Genomic DNA, 27,384 nt, shown 5'->3' on the forward strand with positions numbered 1-27,384 from the left:
GCGCAAAGCTGTTGTTTGGGCTAGCTAAAGCTCACTGAGTACATAACCAGAACAGAAAAAAAAAACAGGTAAATTATCCAAATAAATCTGTTTATGATGTGTTGTAAACAACCCCTAAAGTATAGGTAAACCTTTGATTTTAATAATGCTACAATTTGGAAATCTAATACTTAGACCTTACGTCCGGTTCTTCCGTAGGAGCGAAGATGAAAAATTACAGTCATTACTATAAAGAGCGCTTGGAGAAAAGTAGCTGGATTATCTAATAAACATCTGAAGATAAATTTTCCCCTGCGCTGCGAAGATCGACGTCCATCTTTTCAACCTTCAGCCATTAAATATCCAGAAATGAGGCTTTGCACGGTCACCTGGTTCCATCGCACATGTCATTATTTTCCACCCTTTACCTTAGCTCTTGTTGTTAGCGAATTGGAATTGTTGCATAAAGGTGTACACACACTATTGACAAGTAACTCAATGGTAGCTGGCTGTCACGACATCTGTGCCATTATCGTTATATACGACACATCTGGAAATTGTTATTTTTGCTCATATGACAGCATAACTCGGTATATGTATAGTTTATGGCTGTTCCGTATAGATGGTCGGCGCAATGCGCAGAGTAGGAAAAACACACACATAGTAACCGTAACTTTTTGAATATATCGATCGTCTACCCGGAAAGTCGAATGAATAGAACGACTCACTAGGAAATGTGTTGATTGTCCAAGTATCAGACGCTAAACAGTATTAGATACAACTCGCGAGATACCTCAGTTTACGTTTGCTGAATTGCTCAGTTACACATTGACATGTTGAATTGTAAAGGGGCGATCAAGAACGGTCCCAAAGGAAGATCACAGAATGGGTCCTCGCTCAATCAATATGGGATCACGGTACAGGAAACGGGGTTAGAATATAAGAGCGAAACTTGTTTTTACCATACGACTCGGGCGCATATAAAGTTCATGTTTATTGTTCGCGCGTAGACTGATATCGAAACTTATTATTGTAAGATATTCATCAATGAAATGTTTATGGATCTTTATAACTTTTTTGCACACTTCGTCTATGTTTATCTGTATTATAGACGCAGCAGCAGCAGCAGCAATTCCATTCACACCGAAGTTATTGACGACCTTTGAACAGACACAGGGGAAATCATTCGAGTAAATTCAATGTATGGGCAGTATGTAAGGGTTATTTGTAGTGTTTTAACAGACGTGCTGTATGAGAAGCGATACTGTGTTTTGCATCTATATAATTAAGCCCGACAGGTTTTTTACGGAGCCTGATCCTACTGCTTATCGAATTTATAAACTGAGATGAAACTGTAGAAAGGCATGGCCTTGCCAAAAAATAGCAGTTCCCATTGTTCCATAGCAGGGGGATATACTGCAGCCGTTTCTGCTTTCGGACATCCCAATTGTTGCCCAGTTTATTTAACTGCTAAACATCATTATATAAAAACACGGGTATTAAAAAAAAATTGGAAGTTTGCTTTTGCCAGTGCCTCCAGTTGCACCCTCGAGATGTAAACTACATTTTGCGTTCGTATAGGATTTAGAGAAGTGTGTTTCTTCATGTGTCTATATATATATACTGCCAGTTGAGTTGAATAAGCGCACTATTTAAAAATGGCTGACTATCGATTCCCTATTGACGCCAGCAGGATTTAAGACGCGTCTAGCATCTTGGACTTGTCAAACCGTTAAGGCTTGACAGCACGCGTTAAAAAAATTAGGGGAGAAATTATTTCCCTATATCCTCATTGCCCCGTGTACTGTCCTACTGCAAAGAGAGCGGGTATTTGTAAACTATATTTTAAATAATCAATTGAATTTTCAACATGTGTCGACCTCAAAAGAGGAACTGCGCTAAAAAGCGTTATCCCAAACCATTGTAATTAAAGCCGACAGAAAAGCTGTACGAAGGAGCATCCGTGAAAAGCCAGATTTTTGCGTAACGAAAGACTTTGATAAAGCCCATCACGTTATGAATTGTGATATAATGAAATGAAAACGAAGCGAAGTATCGAGTCTAAGCTCTATTACGCCTAAGAAAGAAGAATCCAAACTAGCCTGACGAAGAAGATTACGAAGATATTGCTTTAATCATGGCAAAACGACAATGCCCTTATCGGTTCGGCCAGCACCTATAAAATAAGACTTTATCGCTTATTGGAATGCGCTTATATAAAAGATACCGATGCAAAGATACCGCTAAAAAAGTGGCCCTCGGCTATTGATTTGGTAGCGTGCGTTGGGTCGAAACAGCGTCGCCTAACAACAATATCATATATTGCTAGCATACTTAGTTATGTTGATTTTTCGCACCAATCGCCTATGAATTTCCAATAATAGCTGGGAGAAATAAATTACACAGTATTCTTTGAAGCTTGTCATCCGACGTACACACGTATGTGCACATGCCTTTCCTTCCTACGTTACGCCTTCCCTAAATCAAGCTTCGGCTTGCGTGCACGTTCTCTGGCAGCCTATGTCGACTATGTACATAGCATTTATACGAAAGGATATGGCTTTCCGCACCCAAACCTAGAGAGATTTTCATTTTTCATGGTTGACATATTTCTCCGCTTGTCAGCCTAAGTAGAAATGACATACTCGATCGCTGCATGCTGAAGCTTGCTATTCAAAGATAATTTTTGCTGCATTTGTGGACAGCTCGGTTAGTGTGTTGCCTCAGCCTTTTCGCTGCGTGGCCTAGGCCTAGTCTCAGTAATAAGGCTAATTAATATGTAACGCTCGTAGACTGAGTTTGCAGATCATATTTAATAGACAAAATAGGAATGATCCCATCTCTTGTTTTCGAACTCAACTTTCTTTTGTCCTTAATTAAAATGTTCCCTAGGCTCTAGTGAACTACGTAGGACAACAATCGGTTAACAAAAATAAGCGTTTTAAATACTGCTCACTCTGTTTAGATTGAACGAGTGCTAATGTCAACCCAGTGGATCATGAAACTGTTTGAAAAGTTTGTGGGAAACGACCGACTGTTTTTACATGTTGGGTCTGCGTGCTCGCTGGAGCATGTGAGATGCTGCCATCAAATCGAGTTTCCAGGATTAGATATCCATTTACCTAGTGGTCGAAACATACTTCTCGACGGTCACGTTTCGTCTTTTTTCCAAATCTCCAAACAAACTATTCATAAAATATCGAACGCCGTTTCACTTTCTAACCGGGTCAAACTATCAAAGAAGTCTGAACTAGCTGAAGTTATCTTACTACACGGATAGTTTATAGTATAGCCTAGCTGTGGTTTGTGGATGGTTTCTCCCTAGGGACCGCTGGATTGCAACAGATTCACCTGGAAACTTTCTGCACTGGAAAAATGAATTTTATCCATAAAAGGTTTAAAAAAGCAAAATGCTTGAAATTGGCAATAGAATAGTAAATGCCTACCAAACAGACTTAAATTTCGTAAAGGAAGGGGTTCATGCGGCCGTCTACTGAAGTCTGTAAAGATGTACATTCTTCTACTTCTTATCAATTTGTTTCTATATAATTAGTTATTCCACTTTGAAAGCTAATAAGACAGCTGGTAGCATGGCCGAGGAAAAATATATGGGGGGACACACTCTACCTGTGGAAGGCGGCTAGGGTTTGCGATCGTGGTCAAATGTCTGAGGTCACCTGCTGCGTAGAACGCCACCGTACTAGATGTGGCTCGATACGTTAACGTAGTTTAACGTGAATGGATCAACTGATGCTGGGTATGCTGACGGTAGCAATTTTATGAGACCTTCAATTTCTAACTGTGTGTGATTAGGGACGATGAAAGTCTGTAAAGGCACGCTTTGGATGAGAACAACATTCAACAACGATCCAGCTCCTACTAAATCTGAAGAATTGGTCCTTTACTGTATTACGAGGAGCAGCTAATTTATTTATAGCATAACGTGTTAATCGAAGACTCACGCATTATCTTTGCTTCATTTGACGCTGCCGCAAGATGAAGAAAAAAACGTTGTTTAGTAATCATTCATAATGGCAGTGATATTATTTTACTATCGGGTATACAAACACGTCACAATTCAATGTACCGCATTCGGTGGTACGGTTCCAACTTCTCAAGATAGTTCTCAGGCTTGATTTCTCTATAGTTGTTTCGCCGCCACTTCAGACGAATCCGATAATCAAAAGATGCCTCGCTTTAAGCAATAAAGTTTAGTCTCTTTCATAACATATTAGCATATCGGCAATCGTGCGGTGTCTTATACGTTAGGTATCTGCGTTCAATAGCACTAGGTCGTTCTCGTCACGAGCGTCGACGCTTGTCACGTGTGGCCTTGAATCAATCTAGCGAGAGGATGTCGCGCCTGATATGAGACATCCGAAGTGTTTTGTAAGCTAAACTTGTAGACTTCAAACACATGAGAACTGTTGGTGACAGGTATATATTTTAGTTCTTATAATGAATACGTAAGCGAAACGCATGTACTTTGTATTTAAAATAATAACACTACTAAAAACAATTTACAGAGATGGAAATTTTGGATCGACGGACGTGCCTCTAGAGAGAATATACGAGCTAGATAAATCGCTATTTTTTGAAAGTACAAAAATTGAGCTTAGAATTCGATGGGTAACGAATTTTTGCCATCGAAAAAAAATCTAGGTTAGACTCCCGGACTGTACCTATCTATTTATCGAGTCAATATTTATAAAGGATGGCCCTGAGCCCTCTGTTGAAGGATAAGCCATTACTAATAGCTTAATTAAAATTGAACAACATAAAATACAGAGTTCTCGCTTATTTTACAGCAGCTAATTATAACCGTTATTTATTGAAGAATTGAATTTGCGAACGACGAAATCTTAAGCTGACGACGCTGGCGCTACTATGGGGCTATTAAGCTAGGTTTTTTTTTTTTTATTTCGTGAGTTTGTCAAAAAATTCGTTCCGAAACCGTAGCTCAATACGCGAACACCAGTTGCTCGTACTCTTAGCCAATTGCCGCGCGTATTATGTGATGTTTATGAACAGACAGGCAATAAACATCTGATTTTTGAAAAAAACCTGCTGCGTTATGTGGCTCGAACTCGATACCCCTAAGATATCCGTTTGAAGTATAGCCATTACGAATAACAAGATCTAGATTGAAAAGTAGCCTTTTTTACATAAAACTGTGCTACACAAATTACAAATGATGAAGATATTTGAAAAACGCCTTCACAACAACAACAACAGTCAATATCTAATTAATATAAGCATCTTTAGTCTAACCAATAGGAGGAGATGGGGACACAAAAACCAAATTATAGCCTCCTCACAGAAAGTAGCTGAAAAGATTTATTATTTTGCCATTGACAAAATCTAGGAAGGTTGGCTAACGAAATTTGAAATATCATTATATACTATATTTACCAAGAGCGCTTTAGATCTCGTGTATCGTCGGTGTTTTTTTGCTCCTCAGCTTTTCTTCTTGGCTTAAACGACCCTATTCTGTCTCATATATATCGCAAGCTCTATGTCGATGACCTGAAACCACTTAAAGGACCCTGTTAGCAGACAGCAAACACAGAAGCCCATAAATAAAGTAGAAAAAATAATGGCGCAATAGCCGTATGGTCATATTAGCACTATAACGGTATCTACTTAGACGGACGATAACCTGCGTGTCGTTGTAGAAATGAAACAGTTCTAAAACATGGGTCGGTCAGAAGCCTGGCAGTTATGATCTCGATAGACTTACGGCTTGACGCGTAGTTTGTCCTAAGTGCCACATTAATAACTAACTAATATGCTGTTGAAAAATTTTACGGCTTCATTTGGATAAATGTCCAGTTGTTCTTGAACTGTCTTAGCCTATTTCTTTTAACTTTGAGCCAGTATACGCGTTCGGCTGAAATCCTTGCACAGAGCCCGCAATCGATTTGAGACCAGCGGCCGACAATCCTCCCAACCCACGTGTATGAATACCCCGAAAGCTATGAAAATGCACAATCACATGGGGTCTAAGAACGATATCGAAGAAAGCTAGTTCCTTTGATAGCGGAGTATTGAAATGGCTGCAAAGCCTGAAAACGATTGTTGCGCGAAGTATTGTTCGAACAACATGGTGAAATAATATGCTTTCTTGGAAGATATCTACATACGACAAGTAATTGGTTGCGACGTAGAGAATACGTCTGCGTCTCTAATTTTAGATAGTGTGTTTTTAAATATAGTAATTATGTCATATACTTACACTTGATGTCTTTCAAACAAAGGAGCATCGGAACTTAGCAAGTACCTTAGCTCGATGACACCAGTAAGGGGAACGAGTAATGAAGTTACCCTTGCGGTTTTAGACGAGTATATTCCAAAATAGTTGTCACTTGCTTTTTGCTCTAGAATCGGGGAATTCATTCATCGAAGCCTTCAGCTACGAAGGTTATTGGATGTGTAAAATCGTATTCTTAACTTATAACTTTTCTGCACGATGTATGGTTATTATTAAATTATACACGCAGATTCACTATGCCGATATATATATATATATATATAAACATACCTAATATATCTAGATATCCAACATTTTTAAGGTAAACATGTATAATTTACCAGCTTAATATATCAACAATAGTACTTTTACATCCATAGTTTGTAGCATGAAGATGCTTTACGTGCAACATGTTTATCCAGCAGGCGCGTTAAACGACTTCGACACGTTATCCTCACGCTTTCCTTACGCCATGTCCTTCTCCAACGTCGTTTCGATGATATAATCATAACTGTAATTATCATTGCTACAGTAATAATGCTAGTATAATGGTATTTTCGCTTAACGCCCAATAAGCGTCCCATCTAATCGTGGTGATATTATGGTAGGCGTGTTTTTTTTTTTTTGATATTTTTGCTCGTGTTGTCCGTGAATGTAATCGTTACATTGGTGAAGGGAACGCCGTCATTCGAATGGATCGGAAAACGGAAATCAAACAGACAGAATGAATACTACAGACACATATGAAACGTTCCGATAACGGGAACGATCTGGGAGCATTGAATTTTTCCGTCCGAAATAACGATGGCAAGCCGGTCTGTCTTCTGTTAGTCGCGCGGAACTCAGTTTGTTCGCCTTTCAAATTAGCTAGTAAGGGCTCGTTTGAAGAGCTGATTTAACTGTTCATGTATGGCCAGAGGCAGGTAAATGTTCATTAGTTCGTAGTAAACAACACACCTCAATGCCTAATTACTATAGTGAGCTTTGAGGTTACTTTTGGATGTCGTCCGCACTCCAGTGTTGCACTTTTACTCGAGTATGATCGTTTCCTTATGTCTACGATCCTATACAATAGTTAATCTAATGTTAACATGACTTATCTTTCTTCTTCAACACAAGGGGGTGCCAAACTGTGTACAGATAATTAGGTATATAGGGCAAACCTTATACGTCGAAATCATTCTCAAATCGCGTTGACGAAATCACCGTCAGCTAATATGCTTCTACCTAACCCTAACTTTCCTTTATGCCGCGATCACCAGCCCCAGTAACCTATCCAGGTTGTCCTCGGTACCATTTCGATTGCGTAGCATAGGAAGCGTGAATTCTGGCAAGAAACCCGTATCGTTGCTGCTCGCCAACGACGTAAGGAGGGAAAATGCAACGTTGAGCTCCTCCCCGATTAGACCCAGTGGGAAGCTAATGAGCAGGACAAAATTGCGAGCCGAATGAACGATGATAAGGGCAAGACACGGCAAACGTGAGGGAAGCTAGCTACATTTAACGGATCAAGAACATGACAGGATGGGAACTGTTACTACATGACTAGGTATTGACTAACAGCTTCCGTTTACTATTTACCTACCCTACTAATGTACAAAACGTACTAGAAAGTTGATCTAGTGGACTGGAATTCAATGTGCTAGACGAACACAATAAATAACATTGTGGATAGTCAAAAAGGGTGCATGGTAGGTAGATACGATGAGAGAGCCAGCCGTCAACTAGAGAGATCTGAGCACGAGGATTAGCATGAGCTGCACTATAGCTACGCTAAGCGTATGATAGAATAGTTTTCGAATAGAATATTATTAAACATACGAATTCTCTTCGAAGTTCCATGGATCGCAGTAGTCGTCGTCGTCCGCAACAGACCAAAGAGCGCTAAATGGCGGAGCGTACGTTGTTTGCACTAGTGTGCGTGCCGATCATACGCATATTTTAAGATATAGATTAGATAGATACCTTTTCGAGATTATTCTGCAGATTGAGATATGAATGAATGTAAATAAGAACTGAAGCTATTGAAATCATTTGAGCTGATTTAGAAATCCTGTATCTATATATAGTATGCTCAGCCTGTGGTACGTCTAGTGTTTGCCTGCCTGCCTGCCTGCCTGCCTGCCTGCCTGCCTGTGTAGGACGGGAGTTGTTGACCGGTCACGAACGGGATAGTTCACCTTACTTGACTTCATGACGTCGCTGTGACTGCGGTATGCGGAAAAGAACCGTTGCACGATAGAACGGCCGGCGGTCTACGCGAACAATAATAATAACAACAACAACAACAACACTTTGTTAACGCTGCGGCAGAAGCTGCTGCCGTTTTTGTTTGCGGCCTTTGATCAGCCACCATGATAACTATGAAGGACACGACGATGCAACAGTGATCATCGACAGTAAACGAAGAGCAGGGCGTATATGTACAGATGCTCATGGCAAACGAACGGAAGGCAGTCAAGTATGGCCGGCAGGCGATGGCCTTACAGGCATCGCCGCAGCGGTAGTAGTCATGACTTCGTGAGTGAGGCGCGCGATCGGGCGGACATTTAAAACCAACATCGATTACGGCAGCTACAGAAATAAGAACAACAGCGATAGTAGCACCAAATAGCGTGGTCATCTTCGTACCAAGTTTTTTTTCAGCCATCAAAATTCTAAATAGATATATGTGAATGCATGCCTAATAGCTGTTTAGTGTTACTTTGTCGTAAAATGCTTTTCACTCAAAAGTACAACGTTAAGATGCGGTCCGGTAACCTCAAACGGTTAAGGTCGGAGCTTTCTTCGTAACAGGGCTTGTTTGCGTTTATGGACGTATTTGCCATCTTGAAAGTATTAGAATGTCGCCCGCCTGCCATACGGAGCGTCATCTTCAACGAATACAGTCTCCTCGAATATGATCCAAAATCTCTAACTTCTCTACTTCAAATCCAAATTATTCACAGATAATGCAGATAATTGAGTCAAGGCTTGCTTAAGAATATTTTCGAAACTTACAATTGTCTTCAAATCTCTACTAATATTGTAACAAAGCTTTATTAGTACTTTACAAGCTTTTTTTTTTTGATAGGTTAATCTGTGTCCCGATAGTCCTAAACTCTTAACTGGCATCTTTCAGTATTTCTAAATAAACGACAACAACGTTTCAATGTTAGTTCAATTTAAGACATTTCACAGTCTCGAAGTTTTTCTGCTTCACACTTAACAGAACACTCACGTAACAATGGTGTTTTGTCATGCGTTCTTCCAGATACCATTCTTGTGTTAGGCGCAAGTCGAGTGCCGATGTCGTTGGATCGCGGCCGGGCTACAGTCTCTCTTGACGTTGAAATCCCACCTCCAGCTGGAAAGGACTCCGAAGTAGTAATACAGCTTTTAGAGACTAGGGGCTGCCTCGCACACCCTTCCACGAAAAGGATCATACCAAAGGAGAAACTCAGGAGTGCTCTGGTGTTCGAACACACTCGCTACACCGTTCAGGAGCCAAAAGATGGCAAGGTAAGTTTGAACTTGAAAAAGCTGTTTATCAATAAACAATTATTTTTCAGTTACAATATTACGGCAATTGGCGGATAGTAGCTTTAGGATTTTTGTTTTCATAACAGCGTCAGAGACCCAGCTTGAAGGCGACGACGCTTCTCAATATAATCCGCATCAAAATTGTATGTTATCTATAATAATCAGCGTTCGATCCCTGGAACAATTAAACTTGAGGGTCAGTTTTATGTCGTATACGACGCTACGCAATATAAACAAATCAGTCGAACGCGCTAGTCCGGCAAAAAAAAATAGATCACTGTATTGTAAAATCGAGCGTGAAATAGATTGATTTTTAGAAACGTTTTGTATGTTCTATTCGTTTTGTATAGTTGTCGTCATAGAGTTTGGATCTATAACTGCTAATAGAAATACTCATACGCCTACACGTATTTAAATGTGCCAAATAAATAAACGTCCAACGTAGACCGAACCTGCTAATGTTAAGTACGGTCGAGTGGAGCTGATTTACATAATGGACGCGTATAGAACCGATAGGGGAACGCTGCATCATCATGTAATGAATTAAGATTTGTCAAAATACGCCGTAGTATTTTTACGGATCGCGTATGTCGAACATAACAAGCGTCAGTTATACAGGGGGTGCCGTTAAAGTTATCCTATATAGTCGAAAGCGATCCGATAAAATAGCTGAAAATAGTAAGTACGGTATCGTTTCTCGTGACGAAACGTTCATTTTATAATATGGAGTGGATATTCCTTGAAACGTTGCTTAATTTCAGTGCGTTAATAATGTAAGCTGCCTTTAATAAATGTTTGTTTCTTCTCCGCGGGGGCCTCGTGTTTATTAATTCGAAAAGTTCGATTCTGACGAGACGGCAGAAGCGACGGCCGATCGCTTAAAGCTTCGAGAGCTGCTATTCAATTTGGTATAGCCGCAGCCTCCAGACGGTTTAGCAGAGGGTAACTCCGTCCTCTGGAAGCAGCAATGAAGGCACAAACGTAATCCATAAAATTGGAATAACAATAGATGTCTTGTGAATCCTTCCAACTGAAAAGAAATTAAATTATCTATTCAAACGCAACAAGGCTTAGTGAAGCCACGTATTATTTACTTCAAATAATTACAACCACAAACAATCCGTATAAATATTAATAGAAGAATTTTAATACTTCTAACTTTTAAGTAGCACAGATGCCACTCACGGAAAACGTATCGTAGAATTGTCTCGTTTGACCTCACTAAACCCAACTGATGCGTGTCTCTGTATATCAATATCGAAAATGCTGCATGTAGACTATAAATAAACTCGCTTCTGGACCGTCGTTACTACTGTCAGCAGGACACATAAATGGCGCCGCGCAGGACGTATTTGGCTCATTGTCACCAGTGAATGACGATATGTAGAGGCTACCTAGACATAGACATAGACACCTAGAAGGTGAAAACCTTGTGAGGACCTAAAAGCATATTGAGTACTGCTGTGTTTACCTCGTCGTCATTATAGTGGTGTTCGAAAGGGTATCAAGCCATGTTTAACAGCAATACCGAACATAAAGCTCTTAAGCCTTAAAACGGACCATTCAGGTACACTGTTCACACAAGGGGGCGTCGTAGTTCAAGCGCTTTTTATTCCTCATCTGTGGCAGATTAATCGTACAGCATACTTTACACGTAGATCTGAGGGCGGACGTTTTTGCCTTCCGTTTCCGAGTTGATTTGGCATTTGATGATTTCCTAGTTCCGAATGGAAAGACCTCGATAATGATTGCAAAGATAAGAACAATCAACGATCTGTTCGCTTCTAGCTTTCGACGGCCACAGTATCGTTGTGACAGCTCCTACCAATAGTAACATAAGAGTCATCAAATACACCGTGTCAAATGTAATATTGCTTGTTTGGGACTGGATAGTTTCTTTAAAGGAAAAAAGTGTTCAACTTAATTTTTAGGGGTCTTTAATACGTGCCTGCCCAATGATGAATCACAGTAACGTTCTCCATGGAACTGGACAATGTTTGATCTTTCAGTCTCTTCAATAACATCAGGTATCACATAATCGGCATAATTAGACCTAACGATTGCCTGCGCGGTTCACGGTATCATCATTTTATTGTCGAGCTAAAATTTGGAAGGACTCGAACTCTATACGTGAAGGCTACGATGACGCGGCTCGTATGATTTTAGATTGGATAAATTTATCGGCTAGGGGTGTTTTGTTCATCTTTACAGGTTATTGCATAACTACGGATCGCTATTTGCCCCACTAGACGCATACGAAGGTAAAATGTAGAGAAAAAAAAAAGTTTTTTTTTTTAGCTGACGCACGCCGTACATTTGTGCAAGTAATATATCTACTCTGATCATTTGGTGTAGTAGTCGCTCTCAAAATGACTAGAATTAACGAGCCATTGGTTGATTTATCAGAAACGCAGTAGAACAATCTGCGTATTTCGATTTAAACGTATAGTTGTATACAGACAAACACATTAGCATAGATGCGTTTGGCCAAGATAAGTTTATTTTATCAGCGTTTATCGTAATCGTCTGTATAATCAAAACAAGCAGAACTAACCCCCATGATGTTTATCATGTCACACGAACATATATGGCTCTGTAGATGCTTTATGAGGTCAGTTTGTCGATTATCATTTTACCAAAGTTGCACATAATCTAGATATAATTTCTAGCTAACTAAAACCACACCACCGATCCTAACTGTGGCACTTGATAACACGTACTAAGCCGTTTTGAAGCATAAATTAAACATACACAAAAGGAAATTCACAAGTCTTTTGTCTGTATAATTAGCTAAGTTTCACGTGAAGAGGTTACTTGATTGTAAACTTTCATTGGAACCACTACATCGCCTACACTGCTATGTGTCATAGGTAATTACTCTTAAGGAACGCCGTTGACTATGAGCGTCGCAATACGAAACGTCCGTAATAAAAAAAAAAAAAAAAAAAAAAAAACTAAGAATTACTTTAAACCAGTATGTGAAAAAAACGTTTGTAGCAGCCACATAGGGCAATTGTATGTTCTGAGGTGAGAAACCTAACAAGTTCGAGCCATGCGGACGAACCGATAGCGGCTGCTAAAGGGCACGCTTCAAGTTGATACTGTATTTAGTGAGCTAGTATGGTATAAGGCGCTTACTTTTCGAAAATCATCCTATAGTAGATGTAGCACAACTTAATTTCCTGTACATTGTATATCTGTGGTAGGATATGAGAAAACACTATTATTATTATTTATTATGTTCAGTTATTAGACATGGCGTCGATGTCATAGCAGCTCATCACATTAGATATAAATTGTTAGTTTTTTTGTGCAATCACCTTCGTGATAGTCTAACGCTAATGACAAAAAAAAAAAAATAAAATAAAACTTGTCAAGGCGGAGGTACCCTTCTTCTGCGTGTGCACTCCCACTCCTTTATTTCCTCTTGCTAAAGATGCGCAGCTGGCGAGCTAGAAAACGGGTATGAGATTCGCTCGAAGAGGAGGTAAGGTTATGTTAGCGGAAAGGCTGTTCATAGTCTCTACTGCCCATCCCTGTCGGTCCGTCTGTCCGTTCGTTTGTGTGCGCACGTGTGTCTGCGTCAAGCTTATATTGGCTCCCCCACCTCATACCCCCTTCTCTATCAGGAAAACTCGTGTCCAGATCCTGCCCATTTGCCACGGGCAGTACAGCTTCTTAAGTGACCCTTCCTGAACACTCAGCATAAGAATAATATAAGACGTAATGATAGCTCTTAAAGGAAAGGTAACTTGGGTGGGACGGGCAACGTGCTGGGACGGCTTAAAGGTGGGTCCGCGATCTTTCATTGGAAAACAAACTCACCGAGAAAAACAGCAAGAAATCGGCCAGGAAAGAAGAGCAGCACAAGGGCGGGAGACTTATTTCTTTGAACAGAAGAACCAGATGGTAATGGGCCCTTGCTGACCATCTTCTTTTTCTTATCTCCTTAGTGTTTTTATTTGACAGCTCTCTTTAGATGTGCGTCATACAGGTAGTTTTTCCGACTTAAGTATTCATTCATTTATCTCGAAATTTTGCTTTTCTTACAATTGGGCCAACAAACAATTTGTCGGCGTATCCCTTCACACAAGAGACACACCCGAATATCTGCGTTTAACGACTCGTAATTGTTTATAGCTACTAAGTCACTGGCATCAGTTAATGCCACAGGGTTTACGGTTTATCATGTCATTTCATAGGGACGTTCCACTACAAAGGATAATTATGTACTACGAATTCATTGTTTCCTTCGTTAACCGATTATTCGGATCTCGCCCGGTTAACGCTGTGGTCTGACCCTTGGTAAGGGAATGCGGGCAGCCAGTTTATAGGCAGCTTTTAGTGATGGCAGTAGACTTTTGCAATTTTGCATCGCTTTTACAGAGGGTCTACGTCAACTCTTTTCGAAACAGGAAACTGGTGATATTCGTTATACGCCTTATACAGTTACCTGACTGCAGCTAGAGTATAAAGCGGCTATTTTCAGTGGACGCCAAGGTCGGTTCTTCAATGCAACACGTATATAGAGCTCTTAAGGTCATATATCCAAATCGCCGTTGCCAGGTTCTGACAGACTGAAGCTAACATCCTTTGGCTTCTCATTTAAAAAGGGTATGCGCTATATATACATATATTTCGAGTCGCTATATATAAAGTCGAGGGTAGAGGATCCCCAGTGACTCTCTGCGTATTGTACGCCATATTCAAGCTATCGTATGCCTGTTTCATCTCGAATATGTTTGTGGAGGTAAACAGAAATGCTGTTTGGCCTGATAAGCAGGCCAAATGTACATCATTCGGAGCACTTGGCCTTAAAAAACTTTGCTTTGTATTCTATAGATTCGAGAAAAGGAACGTTAAAGAAGCGAGCGAATCGAAACGAGAAAAAGAGCTATTATCTCCTGTTTCTCTTGCGCCCCCCGTGCTCACATGTAAACATATATATATGTATATATGGTTGAAGCTCAATCTATGCTTCCAAAATTTGTATTCGGCCAAAAGGCGAAGGAAATGGAAAATGTTATAGGGGATTTGACTCGATCTCGGTTTATAGGTACGCTGTTAATATAAACATTTGGACAATTAACTTGGATATTCGTGAAGCTATGCTTTGTCATTAAACGTGAAATTCGTCATATATACAATTACGGAGCGGGCATGTGGTATTTTCTACTTTAGAGAGTTAGGCTGATTCGAACTGTTGAGCTGATATCTTTGCCCAGACCGATTTCTCAAAACCTTGTGAACGTACACCCTTCAAATCACTACAACGCCAAGAGCTCTTTTTTCATCTAATCAATATAATTATGGTTCTCTATGTTTTTATATGCTGCTCGTACGATACCGGATAATATATGACAACAGTCGTTGTTGTTGTTATTATTAAACCTTTCATAACAGTGTTTATATGCTTGTGTGTTATAGACGGGTTAATTGTGTATTTTTATTAACCCACTGATATACTTTATCTTATATTATTATACTGACAAAAGTATAATAAACGTCGGTATGTTGTAGGTATAAAAAGCATTGGTTTGTTCAGTTAAAATCTATCTGGACTGGTGGCAGCACGCGAATATTTTTGCATAATATAATTTGTAAGCAGTATTTGTATATATCTACATTTTTTCATGTGTGTTTTTTTAGATGACAGTATACCTAAAGGTCAGTCGTAACGACCGATCTTCTGAGCCGTTCAGGTTTACCGCAGTCACTTCTGGCTCTACAGGATTTCCAGGTTCAGCATCGTCAGACGCTGATTTCGAACCACTTAATCAAGGTTAGTTATTTCTACTCTAAAGCTTATTATATAAAAGTAGCTATTTGTAATACAGTTGACTCCTAACAGCTACGTTCGTCTAATCTATGCTCAATCTGCTGTACCAACTTGCATGATCAATGAAAAGCTTCAATGAACGATAATTATTATAATAAAATGGTGAACGATAATAGTATGGTAAAGCTATTATCCGTAAACTAAGTACCCAATGGATAGGCTATATGAATGATTTGTTCGTTCCTAAGCACGATCCTATGTTGCTGAAAAATTCCCCTCTGCTGATGCGGCTCTGACACAGGTCAATATAGATTTCCTCTAATAATCTGTGATTAACAAAATTGTTAGAGAATATTGTTATTCAGTGCGAGAAACACTTGCTTTACTAGTTAGAAAAACAAAATTAATAGGACATGTCGATTGATTCCTAATCAACCCAGTGATTCAGCTTGTACAATAGGGTTTCAACAGTTCATAGCCCATTCTGACGACGTTTGAAATGGCCAGCTTCTTCTCCCGCTAAGCTTTGAACACTTTGGACGATTCTCGCGGTATACGATTTGCGACTGTCGAAAGAGCTTTCCATGATCTTTTCGAAATAATTCCCAACAAGTTACGAAGGATTGTCTAGAACACTGATGTTTTGCAATAACAAGAAATTTAGTTATATTTTAGGTTGGAAGCAATGCGCAAGTTCTAGCTAGACAAAACTGGACACTGCGTAAGGTCGGTAAATGTTTCGACGACCAAGATGAATAATCTCGGAATAATTCGAAAAACATTAAACATTCTCCACCGAATAGCTTGCCCCTCATTGTCCTAGTTTCGGGTTGTAGGAAAACGTTTTATAAGTAGGGTTTTAAATTTTAAATGGCAGCCCAGTGTCCAGAATGCGAAGCGTTCCACTATATCATATCAAAACACTGTGTAAACTAACAAGTTTAGAGAGCATTATTGCTCTGGGGGTCACGAATGCTATGCCCCTAATCGTTTACGTAGAATTATTTCTAACAAAAAAATATCTCCGATCGTGATTGTTCTTGCTGTGTTGTATTGCACGAATGTGATATGATAGCTATTAGCCCACCTTTGGAGCACTGGCTTAAAAAGATCTGCGTGCCAGTTGTCTAACTCTGACTATGATTTATATCCATCATCTCTTTTCTTTTGTTGGAAGAATTCGAGCTGGTAGGCAGCTCACGCAGTCTCCTCATTCCGCTGAAGATTATCGGAGACGACGAACAAGAAAATGAGGAAACTTTCTACGTCCTTCTCAAGGACAGCCATTCGCGGAAGACTGTGGCAAAGGTAAAAGGTCAATCAAGTTGTTAGTACGTATATACCGAGTTAATCTCAATCCTGTTGCATTAGATCACGCCATTATCAACGGGAAACGATGCGCGTTAATTGACTTCTGTATGTTCGCTTAAATATATACAGAGCCATATGGTGTGCTACTGATGATACATTAGAACCCAGTAGTTTCTTATGGCTAATCTCCCATTATCCATATCGACTTACCCGCCTGCCCTTTACCAGCACCGCCAATTCTACGCTATCGCCGAAGAAGGTACAATGAGAAGTAAAGTAACAGCAGAAAAGCCCTTGATGCCGTCAACTTGGTTACCTTCGACTTCTTTTATTGCTCAGTTCCCTTCCCCGTTCGTTGGCGCTGTGCACGATCCGGGACCTTTCGTAAATACGGCTATAAGCGACGAGCAGCGGCGATAAATGCCGAGCGAAACCAGAAGACAGCGGCGAAGCTGATAACGTTCAAATGATTATAGTTTTTTTGATTGTCTCTTATCATCAGCTATATTATGACAGTATATCGTAGCATTATAAATTTCATAGGGAAGGAGGCCTTTTTTTTATTAGTTTGGTGCTTCAAGATAACACTAATTTGTATGTATTCGAATCGATCGGAAACAAATTAGCGAGCCTCTACCATGGTCCTAGTTATACGTGACATATACATTGACAATGTATGTTTCGTATAGAAAATGCTTCAATGAGAGACGAATTAGTCTGTGCTGGATCAAGTTGGTTTGAGATGTTTAGCATCATGACGATATGACCATGAACATGACCGAAGGTGTTTTATCTGTGGTAACTAATTGTTGACAAATTTTTAACCGTTGTACAGAGGACTATCTGAATCTCTTCCCGGGTCTATGTTAGAGCCTATAGGAAACGTTCTTAACGCAAGGGATACCTTGTTTAGACATGCCGCTATCACCGTAGGATTCTCTCGATTAAAGATAGAGAATTATATTACTTCACGAATTTCTGTATAAAGAAACTTACGGGACTTACCTCTTTTACGTCAGCCGATCGATTGACAGCAAAGATTAGAAGCGATGGAAAAAATGGCTTATATGTCTTAACATTTAACTCTAATTCCCCTCAGACTTCGGTGACCATCATTGATGGAGAAGTATCGGCCCATTCGCCTTATCTACGATTCATCTCTGCCCCAACCATTATATCCCTTCAGAAGGAAGGTCATCAAAGTGATACTGTAGCTGGCTATCAACAGCGCCATCGGTATCACAGTCACGCAACAAAGCATTCGGTGATTCTCAATAGAGGATACCCACTGCAGTGCATAACGGTTAGTGGGGTATCGCCAGACGAAAAAGAAAAGAGTACTCAAGCCTTTTCACTAAATCACTTTAAAACTAGGAAGCCAGAATGAACGGATTGATGTGTTGGCTACTTACGTCCTATTTAATTATACCGTTCGTGCGAAAAAAGTTAATTAATTTACCGTTATGATCGTCTGCTATTTGACAAGAAGTCATTTTTTGAAAGCAAGTCCCATTTCTGCATATGATGGAGCCAGAACGAGAAAAACGCACGAAAATTGATCAGGTGTATATGCATAGTAGTCGTACATATGTTGAACTCCCCTTTTTTTCTGTATCAGGAATGCGATGAACGACACCCTCATTTCGCGCCTACGTCTTCGCTCTGTGTGGCCCTTCGAACGCAAGAGGAGACCTTGAAGTCCGGTGGAAGCACAGGCCAAACTAGCGATGGAGCTGGGCCTCTATTTTTGTTACTGTCATTTCGCTGGAAGTGGGCCCTTCACCCATCGGACCCGCTCGAACCGCTCCGCATGCCCCCAAGATTTGTTGCGAATTCTTTGCAGCCTGGTCGACTTGAAAGCTTCCTTTTGGTGCCGGGTTCTCGTTTATCCTGCTCGGTCCGTCTCCAGTTGGCTCCAAAAGAGGGTTATTTAGGCAGAAATCGCGGCGAGGAACGTGAAAGTGCCCTGTACCACATTAGCGATAAAGGGGTTTGCCCCTCCCGGGATACTTCGAAAGATGGGGATACTCATGGAAATAAGACTATGTCTGCTAGAGGGACAATGGAGCCTTATGTTTCAACACTTAGACTCGTTGGTAAGTTGGTGATAAAATATTATTTTCGGTTAACAATCTAACCTAGCAGTATTAAAACTTATTCATTGCATATTTAAACGTACAAACCCTTTGTCGGAACCCTTCGTCATTATTACAGTTGCCAGATTACAAACCTGTTATACTGATTGTTCTTGATGGTGCATCATATAAGATTTGTTGAAAAACACAGCCTTGTTCGATCTCACTTGATTTTGTGTATGAAGTAGAGAATGCCTTCAAATGTTCTCTCTTTTTCAATAGAACGATCATCTGCGCCTCGTTTCGAGCTTTCGGTTTCAATTGCACACCAAGATGGACTTCTGCCGTTGATCTCTACGTTTCCTATTCTTAAAGAGGATTACACGTTTTCGGCACCTCAAATTGCCACTCTAACACGACATCCATGTTCAAATTTCATCAATATTAGGTGCGTGCTTTTTTGTCTTCAATAATTTGGACTTAATAGATGCGTTTTTTTAAAAAGGTTATTAATAAATAAATAACTACATTGTTCTGCGAATTAATCCAATATGCATTTTTGCGATGCAAAGGCTCAGATCTCCGCATCCTTAGGTACAAGGTTGGATCCTGTTGACTTGTGCCTAGTTGTACGATCTAGGCGAACCGAGACACCTTGTCCCATCCCGTTAGTTAATAAACTCGTAATGACAGTGCTGAGGATTGTTATCAAACTTCTACTTTTTTTTTTTTTTATATACCTATTTCAGTGCTTTACATTCTACACTTTCGTTAACGTCGTGTACTTGGCTGTTTCGGCGCGAATTTTCTTTGGAGGAACTTAACTTGAAATGCGGTGCTACCGTGGACATACACTCAGGTGGAGTAGCGGAGCTTACAGCTGCAGAAGCAGACAATGATCACGCAAGTTCCCTCAGCAACGAGGAAATGCAGGCATTAGAGAGCTCAACTTTTATGCTATCCTTACCGCTGCATGTCGCGTACCTCCAACGTACTCCATGCCCGTCCAACATGGCCACAAACAGTCAACTCCGCTGGAATCATGTCTCACTTTCGAACGTGCTACAACTCAGTTTTTTGTATAACAAGCCAACGTTTACAACTAATGCGGCTGATCCAAGCCAACTTACCACTAGCGATCTTCATGATGGAGGTGAGTGTCAAACTGAGACCGGGAATTTTAGGCTAATTATAGGTGTTATTTTTGCTACTGTTAGACATATTAGTTTAAACATGGCGATCAAGCGAAATGTCTGCATTTGTAAAACCGTCCCATATTTTTCGTAACGTTCATTTATTAAAGTATCATTTAGTCACTGGGATATATCGTCACACGTATATTTTTCAAACGAATTATTGGCGGAGAAGCTTCGTGCGAGGATGTTTGTGTATCCTAATGATTTCTCACTTTGGCAGGACGAAGGACATATCATTATTGTTTTTGTACGTCTCTGTGGACTGCAATCTCAAAGCAGTCTAGCGTGCGACGTGTGTCATAAACAATGATGAACCTAAGTTAGGACGACATGAGCTATTGACACATAGTCGTATCACACTTCCGTCTAACCCTTTCGTCAAGCGACCAAATGTCTGACGGCAGCGTGCTGACGATGACCGGTGCGTCGATGCTGTTACACAGAGTACTTATAGCGTAAAGGGCCTATGGTATTGACAGCCGCCGCACGTCCATCTATCCAGTGTCTACTCATCATCAACTCTATAACTCTGCCGCTCCACTCGGCGCAGTAGACACGTGATGATCTGTGGGTTTTCAGTCAGCTTGATGGAATCTATTATACGGGGCCGTCATATCATCACAGCTCCGTCAACATTAGTCCTCTCTGTTATCGACACCAGCAACGCACAGAGCAGGATCAGATAACAAAGAACAACAGTGTCAGCGACGATGACGATAACTACAACGCAACAATAACAACAACCATAATAAAACAACGACCTCAGAAGAGTTCGGTGGAGATTTATTGAATCACTGCTCCCTTATTTTCCTTCATCGTATAGCACTGGAAACTTCCATGTAACCAATACGTTATCGGCATTTTAGGCAACGTGCAATAGTTGTTACAACTGCACTAGCCGAGTAGCCTGTAAACCTAGCTATGCTGATCCACATGTGAGCCTTGGATCACTCCTATCTTCAACGGTCCGAATGTCTGATTAGACGCCCAGCTAGTGACTGGCTGGTGGTTTGTCTCTGTCGAGCGACGATAGTGTCATCCCTATGACCTGTAACATTTGTTGCTGGCTGTATTAAGCAGCGGGGCAGGCGTGGTAACTGAGAATACTTCCTTGTTGAGGTGTTGTGCCCCATGTCGTAACTATCTATCGAGCTACATAAATTATTATGCTTGTCCCTGTTGTCAGCCCAGGATCGGGCTTGACGATATCTGGAATTAGCCACCGTCACGGCATCGCTGACTACTCGGCGGGCACCACACGACGCGGGACGATAACACTTATGGTCTAGTCGTTGAAAATGGCTGACAAAAGCAAGAAGCAAAGCGAACCAATGAACGGTGTGTACTGGTGGAATTGTGCTGTTATTACTGCCGATCCATGGCGGCCGGTCGGTCAATCAGGGTGCGCGAACGACAAAGATGCGGGGGGTGAGGGGTAGACTAAAGAACTGAGACTGTTGTTGTGCCAGTTCACACGTCTTTCTAATATCCATGCTTTTTTTGTGGCTATACCGTATCGCAGTGATCTGTTGTCACCTTTCGATTGTTGGGATCTTTTGTGAGGCGGAAACATAGAAAACAGGAACAAATTATATGAAGGAGAACGTTCAAAGAAATTAAGTATTATTTAGTGCCATAAAAAATTCAACTGTGTATTCCGCAAAAAGAAAAACATAACTGAGATATAGGTACAAATGTATAAGGGATACGTAGAATTACATTCGCAGAATCCGTATTAACTATGCCCTTTCTATTTGGGTGTTTGGGGTTATGCGTTGACAAGCTTGCTTATGGTATTCTAATTGTACTACTAGTGCAGGCAAATAGGCCAAAAAGGGACGCTGAAATAGACTAACGTTCTTTAATACGTTGAGCAAATCGTCATGGAACAAGCTTGTCCCCTGTGGATAGCTGCAACTTTCCGTTGCTCTCCGATATCTCATGGCTCCGATCCGCGGCGAGTATTCGTTTGTTAATCGGTGATTCTCCTCCGAACAGAGTCCTTGTCTCTATTTCCTGTCGTCACTGCCCGTATCTAGCGACACACAAAAAAAAAATAGATTCCAGAATGTCTAAGTGCGTATCGTACAAACTAAACAATGCGGCAGCTTGCCACTTGGTACAAGCTTTTCAACGAAAATTTACTTCGGCAAAATAAAAACGACGGGAACACATAAATGATCAGTCCTTCCGAATGCAACAAATTACTAAGCAAAAACAATAACCAAACGAGTACAAACATTTCCATTGAATCTGTTGATTCCATACGTTCGGTCGGGTCTAAAATGGGCAGTCAAACATTCTGCGTTGAAGAAACCCTGTTCTCTGCACATATCACCATGTTGCTCTTGAAAGTGACTCATAATATTTTAGTATGAAGAATAACACTCTAGATGACAGACGCGATCAGCTTCATTTGGTTGCCCCAGAGAGATACCCGTAATCTGCCCGTAGCCGCCTCCTTACGTTGGCGGCTACGGGCAGATTACGATAGAGATGAACTATCAGTAATTGTCCAATAGGCTGTAATTTGGTCGTAATCTTTTGGATGCCAGCTAACGGCTTGTATTTCACTCTTCACCCGTTGAGCGAATAGAGACTAGCACAATCGAGGTCAAAGGGCACGTATCCTCCTATTGTATTCTATGATGGTTCCTTTTTTCTTATACAGCCGTCTAGAACAGGCGCACATATAGCAGACAGTAACAATGATTAGTCTCTCTGTTCGACTAACGTACGATAGATTCGGGTACGAGTTACCCCTGCCAACAAGCTAGAGCTATGCTAGCACCTGAACAACTAAAACTAAATAAATGGGTTTTATTAAGACAAGCTAAGCTAAATAAAACGGATATACAGTAAATAAGTGATTTAGAAAAAAAAAGAAACCACTAGCAGCGTATCAATGGACTGGTAGGCTATGCCTACGATTGCCAATAGCAAGCCTGCTAATAGTTGCTTTAATAACTTGTAGATAATTAGAAAATAAAAAGTGTACCGCAACAGAACATAGTGCATCTTCGTTTCGTCGATTCTATGAGTAAGCTGTATCTAAGCCTCAACTGTGAAAGTTTCTCGATTGATGGAGCCATTTATATTGACTAATAAGGCATCTACTTTCGATAAAATCCTATAACAGGTACACCTTATGCTGTTTAGGCAGGGTTCTTTTTTTCGTCATCTAGAACCTGATTTATTTAACCCAGCCGATTATTTCGAATGTTGTATATATTTCGTGCATGCCCATGGATGAGTTGTTATGGCTAATCTGCCTGACTTTTAATCCAGTTTCAAACATACCTAGCGCTTTACTGCCACCAATAGGAATTTTGGTCTGTTACAGCAAGCGTCGAGGTGGATGAGGTACGTCTGTCGGCTGACGGAATCCTTAAAGTTCGATTCCACTCAAATCATTTCCTGCGTACGAGAGGCCGACTTGTTCTGCACAGAAAAAAGGGTGGGTACGAAATGTGTCAATCAATCAGGTTAAGTGGTTAGACCCGGCCATATGTATTGCTCCCGGAGCTTATGTAAGCGCATACCGTGTAGAACAAGAATCTAGGCCTAACGTTTCTATAATTACGTATGCTGTCGCATATAGCTCAGCTGGGATTATGAAAAAGACAGATAGAGATTTCTTCGACTTCTACTTACTCTATAATAGATTTTGTAAAGGATTAAGCAGTCGCTATTTTCAACTAGTCCAAAGTATGGCCATCAAAACTCCAGAAGTTCCTTTAATAATTTATGCCCAGTTGATTACAATGGCTAAATAAGACAAAGACTTCTATTTAGAAGAACGAACCTAACAACGGTGTAGCCAAAAGGCGTTATGCGTGGAAGCGTTTATAGAACAGATTCGTTTAGTTAAAGGACTTCAACGTGCTGCATCAGAGAAAATAACCGGTAAACACATTAACACGACATATTGCTACTTTTCAGCACCTTTTCATTGTCGATACGATTTAAGACCGTAGAAATAAAAGGGAGCAATTGTATGCTTCGGCAAAGATGAATTTATTAAGGCACAAACACAGGGAAATCGGTACATGTCGTACCGCTGTTAATTCGCTTTATTTTGTCTCAGATCTATGGAACGCAAGTACTGTGTGGGCAACATCAGGATCCGACAAAATCCTATTCCGAATTCAACTGGAGCGTACGCTATCGGATAGCAAAATGGAATGGATACTCTATTCACAACAACCAGTAAGTTACCTGAAGTCTAACGAGCAGAATCCGGCAAAGTTCATGTTTCCGTTTCGAGGTTGAAGCGGGGAGCGTTTGTACCAAACAATCGACACTGCTACATATAGCTTCTAGGATTTTCTTCCACCAAATATCTGAGCATTACGTTTTTCATTTGTCAAGATGAAGACACGTTGCTGACACAAATAACCCAGGCTCCTATTTCGCGGTTAGAAAATTATTCTAATATATTTATCAACTTAGACAAGGAGAAAAACGATAATTAATAAACATTTGCATCTGCTTGGTTTACTTAGTGGTCTCCAGCAAGTTTTCATATTGTTCTACCTGGCAAGTGTTTACGTGAAATAAAATCTGAGAATGCAATAATTCCTAACAACTTTGCTCTCTATTTATAATTAATTATTTATTAAAATGATAACTATAATAAATGGTAAAGTTCGTAAATGAATACACAAATCATTTACTTTAGGTGATCCGCTTTTCGGGGAATGTAAGCGTCCTTATGTATCCGTGCCTCCTGAGCTCCGACGATTCGGACGAAACCGCCGAGGAATGCCAGCTTGCAACTGAGAGTCGATATCTGGAATTTCTGATTCCGGTAGGGACCTTATGTCACGGCTTCTCACAGTTTTGTGCGACGCCTATCATAGAAAATAGCGGTTCTACAACAAAAGAGTGCATTCGATCCCCTTCGGGACAATGCAATATATTGGTTTTTGCTTATTTATATAGAAACTTAATTCCGACTTATATTTTGCTATCAGATATAGTTGATCGAAGACCGCAAAGACATCTCTTCTTTAATGTTGAATTTTAATTATCAATATTATTTTGCACAACTATCTTGTAGCGCATAGAAAGACATCTAAACGTGTATCCTATTTTGAGGTAAGCTAGTAGAAAGTAGGAATAAGCCCAGAATATGGAGCGGGTATACTTGCATATTAGATTAATTTATCTCAAGTCGGACTGGTGAGTGAGGCTAAATATACAAGCACGTTTGCTCTCGTAATATTGATCACGAGTAGGTTCGAAACGTACGTGCACACAGACAGGACGGGATGGGTTCGTCGTATTTGTTAATAATGTAGAGCACGTGATGATGTCCGTGAACGGCAAGTTTTCTGTTCGATGGACTTGCTCTCTCCTACGTTTAGGAATCCGGAGTCAATTTTAGGGTTTTTCTTTCCCAGTAGTGAATACTCCGTTCACGATCGAAATGTCTTTTAGCTTTTCTATCAATTAGAAGAGTCAGGCAAAAGTTCTAGTTCTGTTCTAAGTTGAGCGATAGAAGCCCAGTCCTTACAGGTGGTAGGTGCTTTTAAGGGATTTAAAGGCTCGATGCCTGGCTGACTTAGGTTCCTTCAGAAGCTCTACACAGCGTAGCCTTCCATCAGGGCAACTTTTAAGTCAAAAAGACGCAAGGCAGCTAAGATGTCACCACAACGAAGAGCGCCCTTCTGGCATTTTTTAACATGTCGACATTAGCCATCAAGTAATTAGGAGCTGACCCTCGTACGGAAATTTGTTCGTGAGGGTGAGCGAGAAACTGGCATGCCTTAAAACCTTCCTGGATGCCTTAGTCCTCCTCGCCTAAACATCATTGCTATTGTTTTCGCTTCATTAACGGACAATCCGAGTTCGGTAGAGGTCACATGCAATTTAGCCATGGCTTACTACATTTGGGACTGATTACAACCATAAATTACTAAATGATCTGCGTAAAAGGTAACCTTAATTAATCTCTGTCTGTTCCTAATCATGGAAAACAAGTCCTTTAACAAGACTGGCAATAGTAACGGATTGACGTTATCCTCCCGAGCTACTCTAGTAGCATAAGAGAAATAGGGCAGCTCCATTGTTGGGCGTCATCCTAGTCTCCCGTAGTATTGCTACTGCAGATTTAAAATGTTTGGTGGCATCTTTACTTCTACCAGTGCTTCTAACGCAGTATTATTTAGCCTCTCAGACTAAGCTGAAGACTGCATGGAAATCTACAAGCCCTACAAAAACTGGTCGCGAGGGGCATGCCAGAGCCCTTGATATCGTCCATCAAGCTTAATCAAGCCATTATAGTAGAACGGTTCTGTCTGAAGCCATGTTGTTCTCCTTAAATTACTATTGTGCTCTTTTGAATATGACCAAGGTTCTTCGAATAAGGGGATGTCAATAGCCTATAGCAGGTATTTTTTTGGCTATGTACTATCAAAAAGTCGGCTGGTCAGGATCGCCAGTACCCTTGCTTCTTGAGAAGCTTGCTCCCTCTGCTTTCTCTGAGGGCATTGTTTGAAATGCTTAGATAATGTGTGGTGTCAAGAGCTCTTTTTGCTCGTAATTGTGATTTTGTTCGAGGCGGTGGTGATCAGGGGAGATTTTTCCGGGATAGTATGATTTACTCCAAAGCTATTTGCGAAGAGATGTATTAAGATTGATAAGTCTACCAAATCAAGTAAGCTAACGATGCATAACCAAAGACCCATTTCTAGGGAGGGCGTTCTAAAACAAGAGTTTTCTATAACCTGAGCTAACTTCGTGTGTCTGAAGTGTAGATTTTTTGACAAGTTATCCTAAGGTAGTCCGAAAGAAATTTTGTCGCCGGATGCGTATTAGCCAGGGCTTTAGCTATTAGGCGTAGTGTTCGATGTAAATGCGCTTGGACAGCGGAATTATTTCATGCACCCGCGTGAAGAGTGCCTCTGGATTAAGACGTCGCGAGAGCAGTTGTCTTTTTGCATCGAAGGAGCTAGAGATTCCTAGAAAACGTGAAGCACTGATATGTACGCTCCTTTCTTAAACGAGTGTCACCGCGGAACTTTATCCTGTTGGGTCCTATGGTTCTAGCCCGTAAATGTCGGGAAAGCGCTTGGACTGGCGATATAGCAACTTTGTGAGGCGGTCATGCTACCAAATGATGGTTGGTCTAATCGGAGTTTAGAACGTCGCAAATGATCGCTAGAACCGCAGGCGGGACCCTTCGCAAACCGTAAAGGAGCTTCTTGGTCGCAGTGAGGATCAGCTCTGCTTCCGGCAGAAGAACAGTAGTCTGTCTATATATATATA

At 40.7% G+C, this 27,384-nt stretch overlaps 1 protein-coding gene and 1 long non-coding RNA gene across 3 annotated transcripts in view; one reads left to right on the top strand and one right to left on the bottom strand.

Annotated features, from left to right (window-relative positions):
• Positions 1 to 27,384, top strand: part of LOC111254133 (uncharacterized) — an 82,934-nt gene that overhangs the window by 47,673 nt on the left and 7,877 nt on the right. The window contains exons 4-13 of the mRNA XM_022814686.2: positions 9,483 to 9,730; positions 15,401 to 15,533; positions 16,708 to 16,838; positions 17,941 to 18,144; positions 18,460 to 18,937; positions 19,199 to 19,364; positions 19,666 to 20,069; positions 23,456 to 23,569; positions 24,200 to 24,321; positions 24,794 to 24,922. Coding sequence (XP_022670421.1) covers positions 9,483 to 9,730; positions 15,401 to 15,533; positions 16,708 to 16,838; positions 17,941 to 18,144; positions 18,460 to 18,937; positions 19,199 to 19,364; positions 19,666 to 20,069; positions 23,456 to 23,569; positions 24,200 to 24,321; positions 24,794 to 24,922 — 2,129 coding nt within the window. The remainder of the gene's footprint in view (positions 1 to 9,482; positions 9,731 to 15,400; positions 15,534 to 16,707; positions 16,839 to 17,940; positions 18,145 to 18,459; positions 18,938 to 19,198; positions 19,365 to 19,665; positions 20,070 to 23,455; positions 23,570 to 24,199; positions 24,322 to 24,793; positions 24,923 to 27,384) is intronic.
• On the bottom strand, positions 20,862 to 22,676 carry LOC111254134 (uncharacterized). Of its 2 annotated transcripts, XR_002674940.2 has the most exons (3): positions 22,353 to 22,662; positions 21,969 to 22,147; positions 20,862 to 21,665 (listed from the first exon to the last, which is right to left on the bottom strand). It is a non-coding gene; the product is annotated as an uncharacterized LOC111254134 (long non-coding RNA). The 2 variants fall into 2 exon arrangements; XR_015316468.1 differs by having other exon boundaries at positions 20,862 to 22,147; positions 22,353 to 22,676.

The sequence above is a fragment of the Varroa destructor genome, unplaced genomic scaffold, assembly GCF_002443255.2.
Source record: "Varroa destructor unplaced genomic scaffold, Vdes_3.0 BEIS01000007.1, whole genome shotgun sequence".
NCBI classification, from domain to species: Eukaryota; Metazoa; Arthropoda; class Arachnida; order Mesostigmata; family Varroidae; genus Varroa; species Varroa destructor.